Raw genomic sequence first — 18,761 nt, 5'->3', positions numbered from 1 at the left:
GTGTCCATAGGAGGAATGATCACTGGGAGGAGCACAGAGAGAAGAAACGCTCTGGTCCATGTGCAGCAGCACAACCAGATGCCTCCATCTGCCCCACCTGCAACAAAATATGTCTCTCCCGTATTGGGTGGTTGTAACTCTCCAGCGATTTGACTTCACCCCCAAAGGTGCGCTCCTCCATTGTCTCTCGAGACAGACAGAGGCCTACATCAGTAGCTTGCTGCTCAGGCCAAATGTGAAAGCTGTGCCCTGGAACTATGTGTCCGCGCCTGTCTCTGCCTGTACATATCAGCAGGATCCAGTCAACCTATTGGGATTTAGGATTATCATGTGCCCTAGAAATAGAACAGAGGCATTCTCAAGCTGGTAGCAAAGAAAAGGGTACTGGTTTTGGAGTAGAAGTTTCTTGCTTCAAGCCCGGACAATCCTGATAGCCAGTAATGCAAATGTAAATATACCACAAAGGCCTCCAAACACTAGTAGGCAGTTGATGAAGCATATTGTTTAAGCAGATTCGTCTCTAGCCCTACTTGTTACATCTTTTGGAACTGGCTCACATAGTTGTAAGAATGTGAACTATTATGGGACTTTCTGTCGAAAGTGCATATATACATAAAATAAAACCATGCTCACTTTATAGGCGAAAAAAGGTAGTTTTTAAAAGGGCAGTTTTATCATATGGACACCTTTAGCACTAGCTTCTGTAATAGCACCATGGTAGTTCAGTGTCACTGCTGCGAAGAATAGATTTCGATAACTGTTTTAACATTGCACTTTAGTGGAATGATGCTGGATAACAGCTTTCTAAATGGATTACATCTATACATTAATCCTTTATTGGGCTACGCCTTACCTAGGGTCTGTTGGATGCTCAGTATATTCTAAGAATGCATGACACATCAACCTGAACTGGAGCTCATCACTGGTATTAACTTCCAGCTCTTCATGGTGGGGAAGGCAAACCTGTGGTCTTCAGCATCGTCATGCTGCCATTGTCCTAATTTCATAAGCCCTCTGCAGACAATGAGTTCTGACCTCTGGCAAGAGCCATCCGTCCTGGCTGGGCAGAGAGGAAGAGAGAGAGACTGAGACAGATACAGAGCAAAGAGGTGGCAAAGATAAAAAGGGGGGGGGGGGAAGGATGACCTTCATCCACTTTTCATCTCAGACCTGGCCCACTTTTAGCACCCCTACTATTATGCAGCCACAAGAAACTGCTGTAGTCCCTTACTATATACTTGCTCGTGCTGAAGGTACATAAAACGTGGAAGAAGACAAATTGCACAAAAGGGGGGGGGAATCCACACCGATAATTCTCTCCTCCATAAATATCCCTTCCCCGATATAATCCAAGTGTATCTCTTACATTTAATTAACCATGAGAGATGACTGTTTTCTTTTTAGCAAATTAAGCATGCTTTTGCACTGCTTGGTCCTGAAGTAGTCATTGCACATTAAAGCTGAAATACCATCTGTTGGCATCTAAAACATTTCATTTCACTCTTTCCCCCTTCTTTTTTTCACTAATGGGAAATGCTTTATCACAGCTTTTTCAATGGCATATATGAAGCTGGTGACCATAATATATATTTCCCCCTTTATCCTTCCTAATAGTTAACTTTCTTGGAAATAAGAGGAGGCATTTTAATACGTGGCCTTTATACGCAGAAAGGCTCCTATCTTCTATAAAATTAGTTTAAATGATTTTCCTTGCATGCGTATCTGATGGCTTTTAACTCCTAGCTATTATTATATTCTCTTGTTAAAATATCTAGATGCCTGGAAAGGATATCATGTTACTTTTTCTCCCTTTCTCTACCTGCCCTCCCCTTTAAATCCCTTGTTTGCTGCTTAACCAGCACATACTACAGTAATTACAGTGGTAGGCAGAGCTTTCACAGTCTGTTCTCGCACCGTGGAATGTAAATGTGCTTGACCTTTTTTGTTCCAGACATATTTCCTCAATACTGTTGTCACTTCAATTCATTTAGTACCGCAGTTCACAGTATTAACAGTAATAAGAAAGATCTTTGGCAGATGTGTTTGGGGGGGAAATTGTACTTTTGAAGCTGACTTTCACCTTTTCCTCTACTTTTTCTCCTGTGTGGCTGTTTATAGCAGAATAAGATAAATATAATCTAGTGGGGTGTCCTTACCCGCTCTACACACACACACACATACACACACACACACACACACACACACACACACACACCCCACCTAGGGAAGAGAAGGAAAAGAGGCATTCACAAAGGAACAAATAAGTTCTGGTGCAGTCTGTTTCAGTGGCCACATTAGTCCTCCATTCCTTTCTCCAGGATACTCCATTACATTCACCCTCCAACCTAGTTTTCTGTTTTTACTCCCACAAAGCCAGCTTCTGTGGTTACTGAGAAGTCCTCTTTCTCTCTTCTCTCCTGTGTGCCCCAGTGCGCCATCCCCAAATCTGCTCTGGAGGGTTGTGGGAATCCCTGAGGTAGTTTGGGAGATGCACATGGAGCTGAGAGGGAGGGAAAGATCTTCCGTGCTGGCTATCCTGGACCCAGGTGAAATTAACACCACCTTGTGCTCAAAGGCAGGGACTATAGTTGCTTCACAGTTTTAACAGTTGGTCTTCCCAGAAGTAGCCTCATTTTACAGCTTTGCAAAGCTAAAAAGTAGATCAGGACAGAATCCAGACTGAAGACCAAAGAAATAGTTAACACATGGTGTGTGCGATTAGGTTTTAGGTCTTAGAAGGGCAAGTAACTTTGTAGGGTACAGGAGAGACAGCCTTCAGTTGAGTCCAGTGGACCTTTCTGTTGCAAGAGAGGAAGTCATTCTGCTTTCATAATGATTTATCTGGATACAACACTGTATTCTGGGACTTTGCTGTCTTCAGAAGAGATGTCATATTATAAAGACAACAGTTCTACCACGTATAAAAAATACTGGCATAAAATAATACAGCACAATCATATGCATGCTTACACAGAAGTAACTTCATTGCATTCAGTAGGACTTGCTTCTAGGAAGGGTTGCATGGGATCGCAGCATCAATCTGTAACTTTGCTTGCCTTGTACATAGATCATAAGAAACTTTTATAAAGAGGGCATGTGCCCCAAAATTCTTGCAGTATAACTCTGGACTCTCCTTATTCACTTGTGTAGTCTTTTTGGTGGCATGAAAACAGATGGGATGACATGAGAAAGACATGGTAGTAATTTGCTTTTTACCACTTTCCTTCCTATACGAAGCCTTTGCTTCTGTTACATATGCATATGTTGAAAGAACTTGGGAGTCTATATATGCTTCCTGTGGCTAACCATATTGTACCCTTCTGCTTTGCCATTTGCTCTAGCAAAACCTATTTTTGTAGAAATTCAGGAGAGGGAGATCTGTGATAAACACATGAGCTTGCACTCTAACTTTACTTCGTAAGTTAACTTCATAAAGAACATTAACTCAAGCCTTGTTGATCAGTGCGCCATGGTCTATGCCTTGAAAGCAGTAATGAGGAAGTGAAGGGCGCAGTCTTCCAAGAATCAGACAACTTTCTTTTTACTCTGTGCCTTGAGGAAGATCAAGCTAACAGTATTTAATAATGTGACTCTGTCCTAAAGCCATTCAAGGTAGGTATGAGTTTGTGAAGTTTTGTTGCAGTATGGTGTTTCAGTGGAGCAAAATAACATTGGCTGAATAAAAGTGAGCCAGTGTGGTTTAGTGGTTAAGAGCGGTGGACTCGTAATCTGGTGAACTGGGTTCGCTTCCCCGCTCCTCCACATGCAGCTGTTGGGTGACCCTGGGCTAGTCACACTTCTCTGAAGTCTCTCAGCGTCACTCACCTCACAGAGTGTTTGTTGTGGGGGAGGAAGGGAAAGGAGATTGTTAGCCGCTTTGAGACTCCTTAGGGTAGTGATAAAGCGGGATATCAAATCCAAACTCTAAAACTGGAACCAGTGATCTGTCTTGTGTTTTCTGATGGGCTTTGCTTATATTTAGATTTCCAAAAGTATATGTAGACATTTACAAGTGTTAGTTATATTTTGTCTAAACAAACATCCATAGTGGAATTGACCCATTTCCTCCCTTTTCTCTCCCCTCCCCTTTTTGCATTAGTGAATACTGTTCTGTGTAGGTTTTCACCTTTTGGAAATGAAACAAAGCATGTGATTTAATTTCCAATGCCTCCACCCCCACACTTTAGCTCTAACTGAGTATACAGGAAGGGCCTCTACATGTGGAAAGGGCCCATGGGGCCACACTGCTACCCTCAGCCCTTGCTCAACTGTTGGCCCTGCCCCAACATCCATATCTGCAGGTCTGCGGGAGACATTTCCCCTGTGTGCATAGATCTCTGTGGGAGCTGGAAGTCTGGTAGATTGGAGTTGGCACGATCTGGATGTGGGCATCTGCAGGGGAAGGACAGAAAAGCTGCATGGCCCTGAGGGTGGCACCCGTATTGCTGCCCCACAGTCCCTTTCTACGCGGGAATAGGGTTTATGTCTAAACTTGTCCCCTCTACGATTCTCACTTCACAATGGTATGCATGCATTCAGATCTGCAAATTTGGAACTGATTGCTGTCCACCGTGATTATTCCCCTATGGGGTCATTCAGCAGACTTGCAGAATGCATGGAGTCTTCAATATGGTGTAGGCTATTTCCTAATTTATCCGTTCCTTAAAAGGACATTTGCACACATAGCCCTTCCCCTGCAGTATGATCATACGTTCCTTCTTCCGTCAGAGATTCCTTTTCCCCGAGAAGGAGCCAAATGCAGCATCCATCCTTTCTCCTTTGCATTTAATAACAGTGTGGAAGGGCAACCATCCCACTCAGCTTTGATGTAAATACTTGTCCTTCTAAAATCTAGGTAGTCATCATTAAATGGTCTTATTCTCTTAAATGGCAAGTATTTTCAGCTTGAGTGACTTCAAGTGGCTTCTTTCCTTTTGTATCCTGGAAGGATATTCTCTGCAGTCTGAAACATCACGACTTTTTGATGCCTTCTGTCAGAGTCCCTTTCTGTCATATCAGCTTATCATCCACCCACAGAATTCTCCATGGTGTTTTCACAACCCATCACTAGACACATTTTAAAGGACCTCTGCAGTCTTTCTGCTTTTTCCCCCCTCCACCTACACGAGACCTGAATCTACTCCTACCGCAACTGATTTGTGCCCTCTATAGTTGCCAAATGAACATGGTTCTTCTCTATCTACATGAGATTCCTATTCAGAGCCATTTCACAGCTGCCATCTTCATTATGTGCATTTTTGTGCTGTTTCTTAATAGAGGCAGGATACCTGACCTGCGGGACGCAGGTGGCGCTGTGGGTTACACCACAGGGCCTAGGACTTGCCGATCAGAAGGTCGTGGTTCGAATCCCCGCAATGGGGTGAGCTCCCGTTGCTCGGTCCCTGCTCCTGCCCACCTAGCAGTTTGAAAGCACGTCAAAGTGCAAGTAGATAAATAGGTACTGCTCCGGCAGGAAGGTAAACGGCGTTTCTTTGCGCTGGTCTGGTTCGCCAGAAGTGGCTTAGTCATGCTGGCCACATGACCCGCAAGCTGTACGCTGGCTCCCTCAGCCAATAAAGCGAGATGAGCCGCAACCCCAGAGTCGGCCACGACTGGACCTAATGGTCAGGGGTCCTTTACCTTTTACCTGACTTGCACCAAGTTTGCTTGCTCCAGCTAGTTTACGTCTAGATTTTGGTCAGATCTCTGCAACTGCCACCTAAGACAAAGATGCCAAATGGGCAACAGCATTTTATCAAAACTGTTCCAGCTAGATGGTGTATAACATGACAGAATTCTGTTGCAATTGCAGATCATCTTGACATCTTATGGTGATACAAGAATTTTAAAATTGTTTGAGTTTACAAGCGCTGCACAAGTGACATGAGTTGTGAAACATTTGGTCCCTTCTCTTTTTTCAAAGCTATTTTTTATTAAAGCTTGAGAAACAAACAAACAAACAAACAAAAAACAATATACAGAAGTCAACATCAGAGGTCCCTGCTTCTAGTAGAGGTTTCTTTACCACAACCAGATGACCTGGTTTTCATTTTTCATTTGCTGATTTGACAGGGCCATTCAGAGAACAAATTAATAGCTATTGCCGTTGATGGTCTCCGAAGCTTCATTGTCAGATCTAGATGATGTTTTTATTCATTCATTTAATAAAGCTTATACACTGCTTGATTGTAAAAAAAACCCCAAAACCCTCAAAGTGGTCAACAAAAAGATAATACAATAAAATCAAGAAAAAAATCGCAACCGTACTTTAAACCATACAAAGGTTCAAATACTAAAACAGATTAAAATTACCTGAATTCTGTAGCGTCTGAATGTTTTTAGCAGGTACTGAAAAAGGTACAGTGAAGGTTGATCTCAGTCAGCACTGAGTTCCAAAATGCAGGCCCTGCCACTCAAGCACAATTGAGTTCTTTTAAATGTGGAACGGGTATTATGTGGCACCTGTAGCAGTGTCAATTCCACTGATAGAAGTGGATTAATGGACACATACGGCATAAGGCGATCTCGTAGGTAAACGGGTCGCAAGTTGTTAAGGGCTTTCTATACCAATAGTAACACCTTGAAGTTGGCTGGGTAGCAAATTGGCAACCAGTGCAGATCTCTGAGCATGGGTGTAATATGCTGACAAAGCCATACTCCTGTCAACAATTGTGCTTCAGCATTCTGCACTAACTTCAGCTTCCGGATCAGATGCAAGGGAAGCCCCGCATACTCCAGTCTTGAAGTAACCAATGCATGACCTACTGTGGCAAGGCTTTCCCGGTCCAGAAATGGCCATAGCTGTCAAATACCCAGTTGATACCCAATCAGTTCTCTTCTGAGCATAATTATGGGATTGGAGAAAACTGTCCTATGCCAGTAGTCCTTACCCACACTTTTTAAGATATTAGGTGGATTATTCCATCTTCAGCAGGACTGCTGAAAGGCAATGCTCACTTCTGAGGGCTGTGTGTGTGTTTTATCTGAGTGGAAAAGAGGCCATCAGTGCAAGCATTTCAGTATTTGCATGATGGCATAATCTCCCCTCACCACCAACCTTGTGCTATTTTGGGGGCAGAGGAGGGGGGAAAGTCCTGTTGCGCCAGTGGAAGTCCTTGCATGGGATTCCATTTGTGGGACCCGTTAGCTGGCTCTGGCCCTATGGATTTAAGTTTCATTAAAGTGTTATGCACGTGACTTGTGTTCATTCTGTTTTTTCAAAATTTTCTCTTACCTCTCTTCCTCTAAAAATGTTTCGAATTTTCTTCAGGTCCTAGAAAGTTACAAAAGTTGACTTTTGGCATGGCGGTTGGGAAGATACTCTTAAACAATGATGTTGTTAGAAGAGAAGTATACAGTTCCCATTAATTAAAAATTAGGCAGAGTAGAAATGGCTTTTTAGACTCATTATGCAATTAGTACCTTCACATACTGACTTTACAGTGGAGCTCTAGGCCAGCAAAGTTGTGGAGTACAGTTTCTTTTGCTTGGCATTCTTAAGCAGCATTTCCAAGCCTCTCATGATGCTTCTCCTATCTGTGCTGGAATTCTCTCCAAGAAATAAAGCTTCGCTTGCTTTCTTGACAGTGGATAATAAATTGACTGATATAATTCAGTTGGGGAGTTGAAAAATGCACTAAAAATAATGGGGCATAACATGCTAGGGTTAACATTTATTCATAGATGATGCAATTAAATAAAATGGGCATTAACTTCAAGGTCAGTCACTAAAGTAATAAAACTGAATATTTTAATTGAATCATAATTGCTTCCCGTTGATACATGCAAGTCAAGTAAAATAGATGTCAGCTCTGCAATTATGATTCTTCCTCCTAATTAATTTCCTAATTCTGCATGGAGCTTTCTAAGGCCTGGGCCTTGTTGTGGGTTTATCCACCCATCCAGGTTGCCTCCTCCTCCCCACCCCAGCTGATCCCACAGAGGGAAAAGCGCAGTGTTATTGATTGATAAATTCTTATTCTATTATGGACTTTTATGTAGTTCTTCCTTTGCTTTATTTACAGAACATAAGTAGTAAAATCCTGATTGCAACAACATTATTAGGAGGGAAAACATCAATAATTAAAAATTATGTGAGATTCTGACATTTGTCATCATTTATATTATGAACGCTGATGTTTCAATAACTGGATAGAATCAACAAAACTAAAACTCATGTTTTAGAAATTATCCTTTAATCGACACAATGATTATCCAGTAATGGATAATGTATATTTTGCAGCATATTCTGCAGATAAAACAGCACGGTCTCCATGAGAGCAGAATTAGCAACAACAACAATTCCAAATTAACCTTACTGGGGATAGGAAGCAAGGATACCTTATATCCTGGCACAATCAAAAGTATAGGAAAGAAACAAAATTATCAAAGAGTAAAGGTAGCAGGTTTATTAGACCTACCAAAATATAAAATAACCAGGACTCTTCATCTGGTAAATATTAGGACGTCAAGGTGGAGGAGGAAGAGAAGAACATTGTTGTTAGTCAAACTATCCATGTCTGCATCAGGTAAGTTTTAAGATGAGCATGGCAGGAGCCAGCACTTTCGAATTAGGTAGAACCTTCAAGCAACTCAAAGTGTCTCATTTGAATGTCTGCTAGCACCCCAGCTTGGTTTTGGAAAAAAACAAAACATTTCGTACCTTCCACAGGGCACCCATCTGATTGCCATAAGATGGTGAAATGCTGGTCTAGATGGATGAACCATTGCTTTGATCTAGCAAGACAGTTCTTTTTTTGGGGGGGGGGGTTGCATGCTTTAATTCATATCCATTGCAGTCATATAAATGGAAAACTCCAAGTGTTCACTAAAAGAGCTGTTGGAGTTGTTGCTTTTTTTCTTTATAGTTTTACTTCAGCTAAAGGTAAAACTAGATGTGATGTCAATTATAGCCTTCCGCTTATATCTGAAGCAGGGCTAAGTCTCTCATTTCATCAGCACCAGGGTTTACCCTTGAACAGTGGAGTTTTCCTCCATCCTTACCCTAAATCTGTTCATGCTAATGGAACAACGACACCAGGCATGACCCCAAAATGTGGCACCTGTTCCAATCATGTGGATTGGAAGAGGATGGGACACAGAGCCTTGCTTGCTACTTCTTCATTGACTCCAGTGCTTGGCCCCACTATTATATGATGAAGAGAGTGTTTTAGAAGCATTTTAAAAATAATAATCCTGACATATGCATGGAAGCTTCCCATGTGAATAAGAGCCCTGCCATGAGGAAGCTCCATCTATCGATCAGGTTGCCAGAACTACCCTTTTCAACATGTAGAAGGCACAGGGAATGAATACGTGTATGTGACAAAGAGGCTGGGGCAGCGAGTATGGTGTTGCTCTTCTCCATTTATATAATGCAGTTAACATGCATGTGTTTTTTTTGTTATGTAAAATTGCTATTTGCTTTTCATGGGTAGCCTGTCTTGGCACCCCTTGTAAACCAAATAGCTGGTTCGGAAATACTATGTTTGTCATGGGGGTGGGGAGAAAGACAATTAAACTCTTCATCTCCTTGGTCCTGAGGCTGCACAGGCTTCCCTGCTGCTACTCTTTACATAACAATGTATAATTGCAGTTTTTCCATGCAATTAGCATCACATTTTTTTTTCCATCCTAAGAAAAGTCTCAGGAAAGGGTGGAATTTTCTGATAACTGTGTTGAGCATGGATTCCGCTTGCCAATTCTCTTCTCGATCCTTCATCTTGATGAGAAGTGAGATGTCCTTTTCCCCTTCTGCTTAAAAAGTGAGCCATTACTGCAGGTTACATGCATATTTTATGCATTAATATATTGTATTATATGCATATTACACACATATGTATGCAGGTTTCCTAAAGTAACCTGCTAATGAACAGATATATACAACAATGCATATAACTATAAAAATTGCTTATGAAATTATGCTGCAGAAACAAAGTACAGCATGAATTTGATCCTTTTATTTTATGTGGCGCTGTGGGTTAAACCACAGAGCCTAGGACTTGCTGATCAGAAGGTCAGCGGTACGAATCCCCGCAACGGGGTGAGCTCCTGTTGCTCGGTCCCTGCTCCTGCCAACCTATCAGTTTGAAAGCACATCAAAGTGCAAGTAGATAAATAGGTACCGCTCCAGCGGGAAGGTAAACGGCGTTTCCGTGCGCTGCTCTGGTTCGCCAGAAGTGGCTTAGTCATGCTGGCCACATGACCCGGAAGCTGTACGCCGGCTCCGTTGGCCAATAAAGTGAGATGAGCGCCGCAACCCCAGAGTCGGTTACGACTGGACCTAATGGTCAGGGGTCCCTTTACCTTTACCTTATACATATTTCTTTAGGTGTGCTTTTGCATATAATTAGTTGGCTTTTTAATAAATAATGTATGTGCAGCTCAAACATAATACTTCTTGTGTAAGAAGTAGTCTATTGTGAGCAAAGTCTGATCAGGTCAGAACTGCTACATTCTATGTATAACTTGTTCTAAAACTGATTACTCCTCCATACCTAGTTCTAGAAAACTGAGAGTTTGGAAGGAACCCCTATTGAACTTTAGTTATAGCAGACCGTAGCAGGCTTAGGCCAGCTTCATATTTTAAAAAGGTCTACAAATTCTGATACTTACTATAACAGAACATGGAAGAGGTCCTGTAGACTAACATCTTGAATGCAGTTTAGGGGTTATCAAATCTCCTGGACTATTTTCATTATCATAATGGGTACACCCCGTTTTTCCTTTTTATGTGCTGAAATTTATCTGAATGGAAAGCACTCAGTAAAACAATGTGTTTTCCAGTTGTTGTGCAGGGCAAAGGAAATGAACTTATTTTTCCCCAAGGATGAAAAACAGTTCAAAGGGAATAAGAGAGTGAGTTGTGGCTAAGAACATCTATGTTTGCCTCAACATTATTTTTGATATACAGGAACTGTTTGCCAAAGGAGAAGGTTTCTTAAAAAAAGAAAAAGTAATCTCTGACGCCCAAGCAGTACTTTGTTCTCTAAAATATATTTTAACATCTCTTGGCAGGTTTAGATCCAGATAAACATCTAGGAAAAACATTGGATGAAATGGAACCTTATCTTTTGGAAGTAAGTATTATCTAAAATATACTTGAAACATTCTGTGCCTCCCAAAAAAAAATACATGTGGAGGAAACTGAACAACACTTCTTAAAGCACGCACTTTCGGAAACAAAACATTAGACCAACATTTGCCATACTGAAAAAAAATAAGTTCTCTTAAAAAGGATACATGTAAAAGTGTTCAAATTTACTGCTTTATTTTTTAGAAAAGTTGTATAGAAAATTATTATTATTATTATTATTATTATTATTATTATTATTATTATTATTACCACAGTTTATGACCCATCATTCCCCTAAGGTCCCAGGCCAAGTTACAACAAAATACAATATTAATATTAAAACACAACATTAAAAACAGTCTAAACAAGTTAAAATTACAGACATAAGTTGTGTCCTAAAAATATAAGCCTCAAGTGTCAAAAGCCAGGATAAAGATGTGTGTTTCAGCATTTGCCGGAAGCTATATAATGCAGGACTTCCACAACTTGAGGACTTCTCACAAACAATACCTTCTTCTGGAACAATCTATCCGAGCTTCTGAGGGCATTACCATATTTTTCGCCCCATAGGACGCACTGGCCCAAAGGACGCACCTAGTTTTTTTGGGGGGGAAATAAAGAAAAAAAAAATTATCCCCCTCCCAGGCGCTTGCGGGCCAGCAGCAGGGAGAAGTGCTCTTCTCCCCGCCGCCAGCCTTCAGACCAGGTCCAGGGACAGCGGGAAGGCGCGCTGCAAGCTCCGGGGACGGCGGCGGGGAGAAGCACGCGTCTCCCCATCGTCAGCCTCCAAACCACATTGGGAGACAGCGGGATGGTGGCGTTCCACCTCCTCGCTGTCCCCCGAGCTTGTGGGGCTGGCACTGGGGCTCTCCTGAAGCCTGGAGAGCGAGAGGGGTCGGTGCACACCGACCCCTCTCGCTCTCCAGGCTTCAGCGAAAGCCTGCATTCACCCCATAGGACGCACACACGTTTCCCCTTCATTTTTGGAGGGGAAAAAGTGCGTCCTATAGGGCAAAAAATACCGTATATTTTTATGTATGCTCTTTTCCCCCCTACATAGATGTAAGCCCCATGTTATTTGGGAGTGGAGAAAACAGTGCTTTAATGTATGACATGTGGAGTGTGCAGAGTAGTTGTTGCTCATCAACCTCAAGCCTTACAGATTCAGGTAGGTAGCCGTGTTGGTCTGACACAGTTGAAATAAATAAAAAAATAAAAGTCCAGTAGCATGTTAGAGACAAACTAAGTTTGTTCTGGGTATAAGCTTCCATGTGCATGCACACTTCTTCAGATACCATATCTGAAGAATATCTGAAGAAGTGTGCATGCACATGAAAGCTTATACCCAGAACAAACTTAGTTGCTCTCTAAAGTGCTTCTAGACAATTTTTTTTATTTATTTCAATCATTTCAGTGTGGATTCCCACAAAGGATATTAATCTGAAGGCAGCCCTGTTTAGGGAAGTTTTTAATATTTAATGCTGTATTGTTTTTAACACTCGATTGGGAGCCACCCAGAGTGGCTGGGGAAACTCAGCCAGGTGGACGGGGTATAAATAATAAATTATTATTATTATATTATTATCTTCTTGTTGGGAATTATAATCATGGAAGCAGCTCCCAATACTCAGGGGAAACTTTGAAATTATTGAGGAGAAGAATGGGGACAGGGGTCGACAATCCTTTTGAAGCAGTGGGCAGATTTCAAATTTTGAAAGAGTGCTGGGGGTTTCAGTTCCAAAATAGCTGCTGCTGCGGGGAAGCATAACACAAATTTAGAGAGAGCGAGAGACGATGTTATGCTTACCATGGGAAATCAACTCCATCCTTCTGGTCCCAATGGTGGAGATTGTGCAGTATTGATTGTACACACACACACACTGATACTATTGCTGCCTAAGCACAACAGGAAGCATTCTTCAGCACCAGGAAAGAAATACAAGTTGGCCACACCACGCCCACTTTCATCTCTCAGAAATAACTTAGAAAGTATTTGCACATTTTGCCTCATAAGTTTCTTTCTGGGAGGCTGGAGATGTACTTTTCCCCTCATGAAAGTTCAAGAGTCTGGAGCACCTGCCCAGGGCCACCACTGAAAGCCTTTGCAGGTCCCAATGGCAGTTCCATAGTGGGGAAGACAGGCTACATGTCTGAGTGAAATTCAGGTCCAATACAGACTTACAGATTACATGCAGTTCACATCCACAGCTTTGGTCCTAGCTGCACTATATATTTCAAGCAGCGTCATGCCACTTTAAACAATCATAGTTTCCCTCAAAGAATCTTGGGAATCTGTAGTTTTCCAAGGGTGCTGAGAGTGGTTGGGAGACCCCTATGCCCCTTGCAATTCACAGAGTGCCCTGAGAAGAGGGCTTGGCTGTTTTACCAGTCCCAGAATTGTAGTAGCTCTGTGGGGAGACTAAGGGTCTCCTAGCAATTGTCAGCAGCCTTAATAAGCTGCAGCCGCAGTTTGAACTTTCCTGTGGTAAAAGTCAGCATGTTCTATGTTAATAACCTCAACCTCTCCTTTAGTGATTATGAAATAAATTAGCTGTGCAGTTTTATCGCTTTGTGGTACAAGGGGCTATGTTACAACACCCCAGAAAATGTTGTTTGACTTTGTCTATATGAAATGGTAAGCTGAGATCTGTGTGAGCTTTTAAAGTTGTATATTCTGGTACCAACTGAAGGTAGTGGATTCCTGCATTACAAGGGGTTAGACTACATAAACCTCATGCTCCTTTCCAACTCTATAATTCTATGATTCTGTGACTTTATTCCCAGCATACATACCCCAGTTACGTTGTTTTTCACAGGTTTTATCATGGCTGAACAATGACAAACAATAACCAGCATTTTCTCCTAGATTTGGTTTCCTTGGCAATGCTGAAGTCGCTTCATAGGGTTGTGTGGAGGAAGGTTGCTCAGTAAATACTCTTTTCTTGTTGGTAGGGGGTTTGTATTCTGCTATAAATGTCACTGTACATAAATATTTTACTAGATATTTAGCTCACTTTATAACTTAGTGAAACTGTAGCATAAACACCAGCTGCAGAGAAAGTTGAGGCTATGGTGCTAAAAATATTTCCTTTGAATGCTGTCAGGGGTGGTTGTGTATGAGAGAGAGATTGAGATGGAGGGGCGGGGAGAGAGGTCGATGGGGATTGGAAGCTGGAGAGATCAGAAGGAAATGGGCCAATTATATTTGCTGTTTTGTCAATTCCCAGCTTTTAGGCATGCTGCTGTTGTCCTGAAGCCCGTTCCCCATTTTAATAAAGAAAATGAAGTGAAGTGTAAAAATCCATATTCAGTTACTTAGATATTTTTTTTGCCAGCTTAATCCCAGAGAATCTGAGTGGGTTAAAAATACATTTAAAGCACACAAGAGCCTTCTTTGGGTGTTTGCCTGGATATGCAAGGGCTAAAGGTATGTAAAGGGGCAGCAGCATGCATGTAATTCCTGACCCTCCATTTGTGGGCTTCTCAGATTTTTACACCTTGGACACAAAGGCCTGAAATGGGCTTCCACTAGCATTTGAACTTCTCATTGCACAGAGGCTTGTAAGTGTTCGTTCAAATGCATGTTGTAGTCCCCTTCAGACCATCATGCTCAACATACAAAGGCCTGAGAGGAGCCTGCACATGTTGTGCCATAAAATGGGGTGTCAACTCTAATTTTGGCCCACATGTTCAGGGAAAAATGCACACTTTCCTGATCAAGAACTAGAAGCTGGTGTTCATGCCTTCGTAATCACAAGTCTGGATTATTTAATGTGCTCTTTTTGGGGGAGGGTATTACCTTTGATTTTCTTTGGAAGCCTCAGCTGGTGGGGAGCCCACTGCCTGACAGAAGTAGCTACAAAGATATTACAACATCTCCATGGGCTCCTTGAGTTCTTAACAAACAATACTTTGCTCCCTTTGACCCCTGGTGCTAGAAATAGGGCCAACCGGTGAGATAGGAAGCAGTATCCATGTGGGAGAAAACTTGTAGCCAAAACCAAAGAGCAAATCGTCAGGCAGGGCACAGGAGCAAGCCAGAAACAAGGACGGAAGGGCACCCAAAGGATACAGGTCAAGTTGAGAGCTCAGGGAGTCCTCATAGCTCAAGCAACTAGAGCAGAATACCCACTTACGGTCCTTGCTGTCCAGAAGGATCCAATGACCAGCCCAGGTGGCTGGCGTCAGTCCAGGTCTTGTGGTTGCTGCATAAGGATAGGCAGAATTCCCCTCCCCACCTAGGTTGGGGGTGGAAATTCAGTGACCTTCTTGGCCAAATTCTTTATATTGGGGGAGAAGTAGTACTTGTAAATTGCGTTCTAAAGTGGTCTCTGTCTTGCCCCCGGGCCTTCGAAAGTGTTGCCGTAACAGGGTAACAGGGCAGTTGCTGTGGAATTGGACCTGCTGCGGGAGATTTATATGCCCCTGATGATGACTTGGAAACTTCGGCTAGTTCAAAATGCAGCAGCCAGATTACTGGCTGGGGGTTCCATTTAGAACCCCCGTGTTAAAACTGCAGCACTGGTTTGATTGATTGATTGATTGATTGATTATTGATTGATTGATTTAGAAGATTTGTAGACCACTTGGTCAAAATAAACTTCTCAAAGCTGTGTGCAAATAAAGTTAAAACACAGCTGGAATCCACTGTCCACTTGAAGAAAAACACACAAAGACACCAACGTAAAACAGACACATACATATAAATTGACACTATCATTACAAACAAAGATAAAATATATGAAACAATGATAAAATATATTCACATATATATGTGAATAGCTGTTTCTGGGCCAAATTTGAAGGGCTCACATTAGTGTTTAAGGCCTCAGATATTTGAAAGGTTGCCTCCTTCCCTACAAATTCTCTCTCAGCTGTTTAGAGGTGCCCTCTTGGTAGTTCTACCATCCTTGAAATTTTGGTAGTGGCAACCCAAGACAGGGCATTTGCTCTGGCATCCCCCAAGCTGTAGTATTTCCTTTGCACGTATGTGCACCTTCATTGTATAGCTTTGTTTGTATGCTGAAGCTGTACCTCTTTGCCCTGGTCTGTGATACCTGAGAAAGAGATATATTTTAGGGCCTACCTTGTTTTTCTGATTACAAGTGGTTTTAACTGATTTCAATCTTGTGTTTTTACATTATTGTAACCCATTCTGGGACCTTATGGTGAAGAAAGTGTAATAGGCAGTTTTGTAATGTGTATTTTTAAAAACTGCTGATTTTATTTTTGAAAAAAGTTAGGCTAGCATTTTTTAACATCTGTTTTATCAATAATTTAAATATATATTCTGTGTAAAGCACTTAGAGGTTTTGATGATTAAGCGGTATATAAATCCTACTAAATGAATAAATCTAATTAATATTAAGAAGAAGAATAATATATCTTCCTACACCCTTAAAAAGCTTATGTTAATCTACCTCTGAAACAAGTTCCTTTTAAGAGAACAGGTTTGTGCCCACACTTGAAGAAGCTAATAATGAAGAACCGCTCAATGATTCAGGATATGCCAACAAGGGCAGATAGCAAACAATTGGGAAAAATCATTTGATGTTGATGTCCAGGAAGGATTTGTGGCACCAAAGAGGCAGCACTAGGACAAACAAGTTTGGAGAGCTTGTAAACAATTACTCCTTCATATCATGTTATACTTAGCTGGGATATCAACAAGGAGGATCAGCCATATATTTTGTTACTCCAAATATAGCTGCATTTTAAGAAAGTCTTTTGTAGTTGTTCGTACCTGGCAGGGTATCCATTTCAAACAGCTTTTCAGCAGTGGTTTTTGGCAGGAAGAAGAATAAGCTGTTTTGACTAACTGTTTTGTAAGTTGTCCATTCTTATTGCATCAGCATTAATTATGCTTGATGGATTTGTCCTACAAGAACCTTACAGCAGCTTCTGACAGGTAGAGCTATCTTTTATGTCAGCAGTGTGAGTTTTTGATTAAGTGAATGTTTGGTTATTTTTAGACAAAGAGATATTCTCTCATTAAAAGGAAAATGTCTGATAACGTAGGCCTGGAAAAGATAATTTGATCTTTATTTGGAAAAAAGAGAGAGGAAGATTTCAATTTACCATCCAAAATGGGTAAACAGACATAATTTAATTATCTGACAGATAACATTTTGACTTGAGGCACACCACCAAAGTAAAAGACTGAACAAGAATAAAAGCCAAAAGGGCCTTAAATATTCCAGTTTAGCCAGGCTAAAAAAATTGACCAGTCGTCCGATAAAAGCATAAGAAGATCCCAGTACCATATCAAGGCCAGCCAGATGCCCCTGGGAATCTTAGAAGCAGGATGTGAAGACAGTAACACTTGTTTCTGTGTTAAAAATGTTGTATTGCTTTTTTGTGTGATGCCACCTTCTACTCTGGAGAGGATTCATGCCATGTTTTGGGATTCCGTGTGGAATGTGTTCCTATGCTTCTCTTTGATTGATCTGAGCTTAATGTGGCACCAGTTTGTGAGAGCCAGCATGGTGTAGTGGTTAGGAGCGGTAGACTCGTAATCTGGTGAACTGGGTTCAATTCCCCACTCCTCCACGTGCAGCTGCTGGGTGACCTTGGGCCAGTCACACTTCTTTGAAGTCTCTCAGCGCCACTCACCTCACAGAGTGTTTGTTGTGGGGGAGGAAGGGAAAGGAGAATGTTAGCCGCTTTGAGACTCCTTCGGGTAGTGATAAAGCGGGATATCAAATCCAAACTTCTCCTTCTCCAGTTTTTATCAGAGTTTATACCCAGAACTTACCTTTGCTTCCAAAGTCACACTATTACACATGTGAAGCAATAATAAAGGAGAACGTGTTCTTGGATGTGTAAGCGTCAGCATGCCTGAGTAACATACACACCCCCCCCCCAAATTAAGAAGGGGTAGTGACAGCTCCAGGGCAGGATTTGGCTTTCTGAAATACTTGAACTTTAACTTTACTAGTTTAAGAGCAGTCTAGATGGGTTTACATTTAAAAGCCTCCACCAGGAGAGGGGGACAAAGCAAAAAAATAATGGTGACCATCATGGTGATGTCACATAGCAACTGCTGGATGAGCAGTAGATCAGAAACCATTGAGGGTCATCTGGCAAGGAACGCACCCAAGATGTTTCTCAGGTCACATGGCTACTCATTTCTCTGAGCTTTTCTCAGTCTTCCTTATCCACTGTTGTTGTTTATTACATTTGTATAGTGCCCTATACCCGTAGATCTCGGGGTGGTTCACAACATAAAATTGCAATATAAAAAAATACAAAAAAACATAAACAACCCAATACCCTCCCTGACACATTTAAAATGATGTCAATCAACCCAAGGCCTGGTTAAAAAGGAATGTTTTCATGAAGTGTGCAATGAAGGCACCAGCCAAACCTTCCTGGGGAGAGCATTCTACAAACAGGGAACCACAACAGAAAAACCTGTTCTTGTGTTGCCACCCTCCAGACCTCTTGTGGAGGAGGCACACGAAGAAATGGCCTCAGAAGATGATATCAGGGTCTGAGTAGGTTCATATGGAGAGAGGCGGTCCTTGAGGTATTGCGGTCCCAAGTCTTTGAGAATATCACAAGGATGAAGGGTTCCAAGGACCTTTTGCCATGGGATGGGCTCTGAATCATTAAAGGCTCAAAAAGCATTGCACTGCGTTTATACCTGTTGCATCCTTCCCTAGTCCCTTTTCTACCTGTAGACCTC

The 18,761-nt window shown here is 41.8% G+C and overlaps 1 protein-coding gene across 5 annotated transcripts in view; it reads left to right on the top strand.

The window, feature by feature from the left end:
• The window catches only part of DPH6 (diphthamine biosynthesis 6), a 239,935-nt gene that overhangs the window by 67,939 nt on the left and 153,235 nt on the right, over nt 1-18,761 (top strand). For all 5 annotated transcript variants that reach the window (XM_081886627.1, XM_081886628.1, XM_081886629.1 and 2 more), the window contains exon 6: nt 11,017-11,078. In XM_081886627.1, coding sequence (XP_081742753.1) covers nt 11,017-11,078 — 62 coding nt within the window. The remainder of the gene's footprint in view (nt 1-11,016; nt 11,079-18,761) is intronic.

This window comes from Podarcis melisellensis, assembly GCF_964234715.1.
Source record: "Podarcis melisellensis genome assembly, chromosome: 1".
NCBI classification, from domain to species: Eukaryota; Metazoa; Chordata; class Lepidosauria; order Squamata; family Lacertidae; genus Podarcis; species Podarcis melisellensis.
Note: the sequence above shows the minus strand (reverse complement) of the source record. Positions and strands in the feature narration are given on the sequence as shown.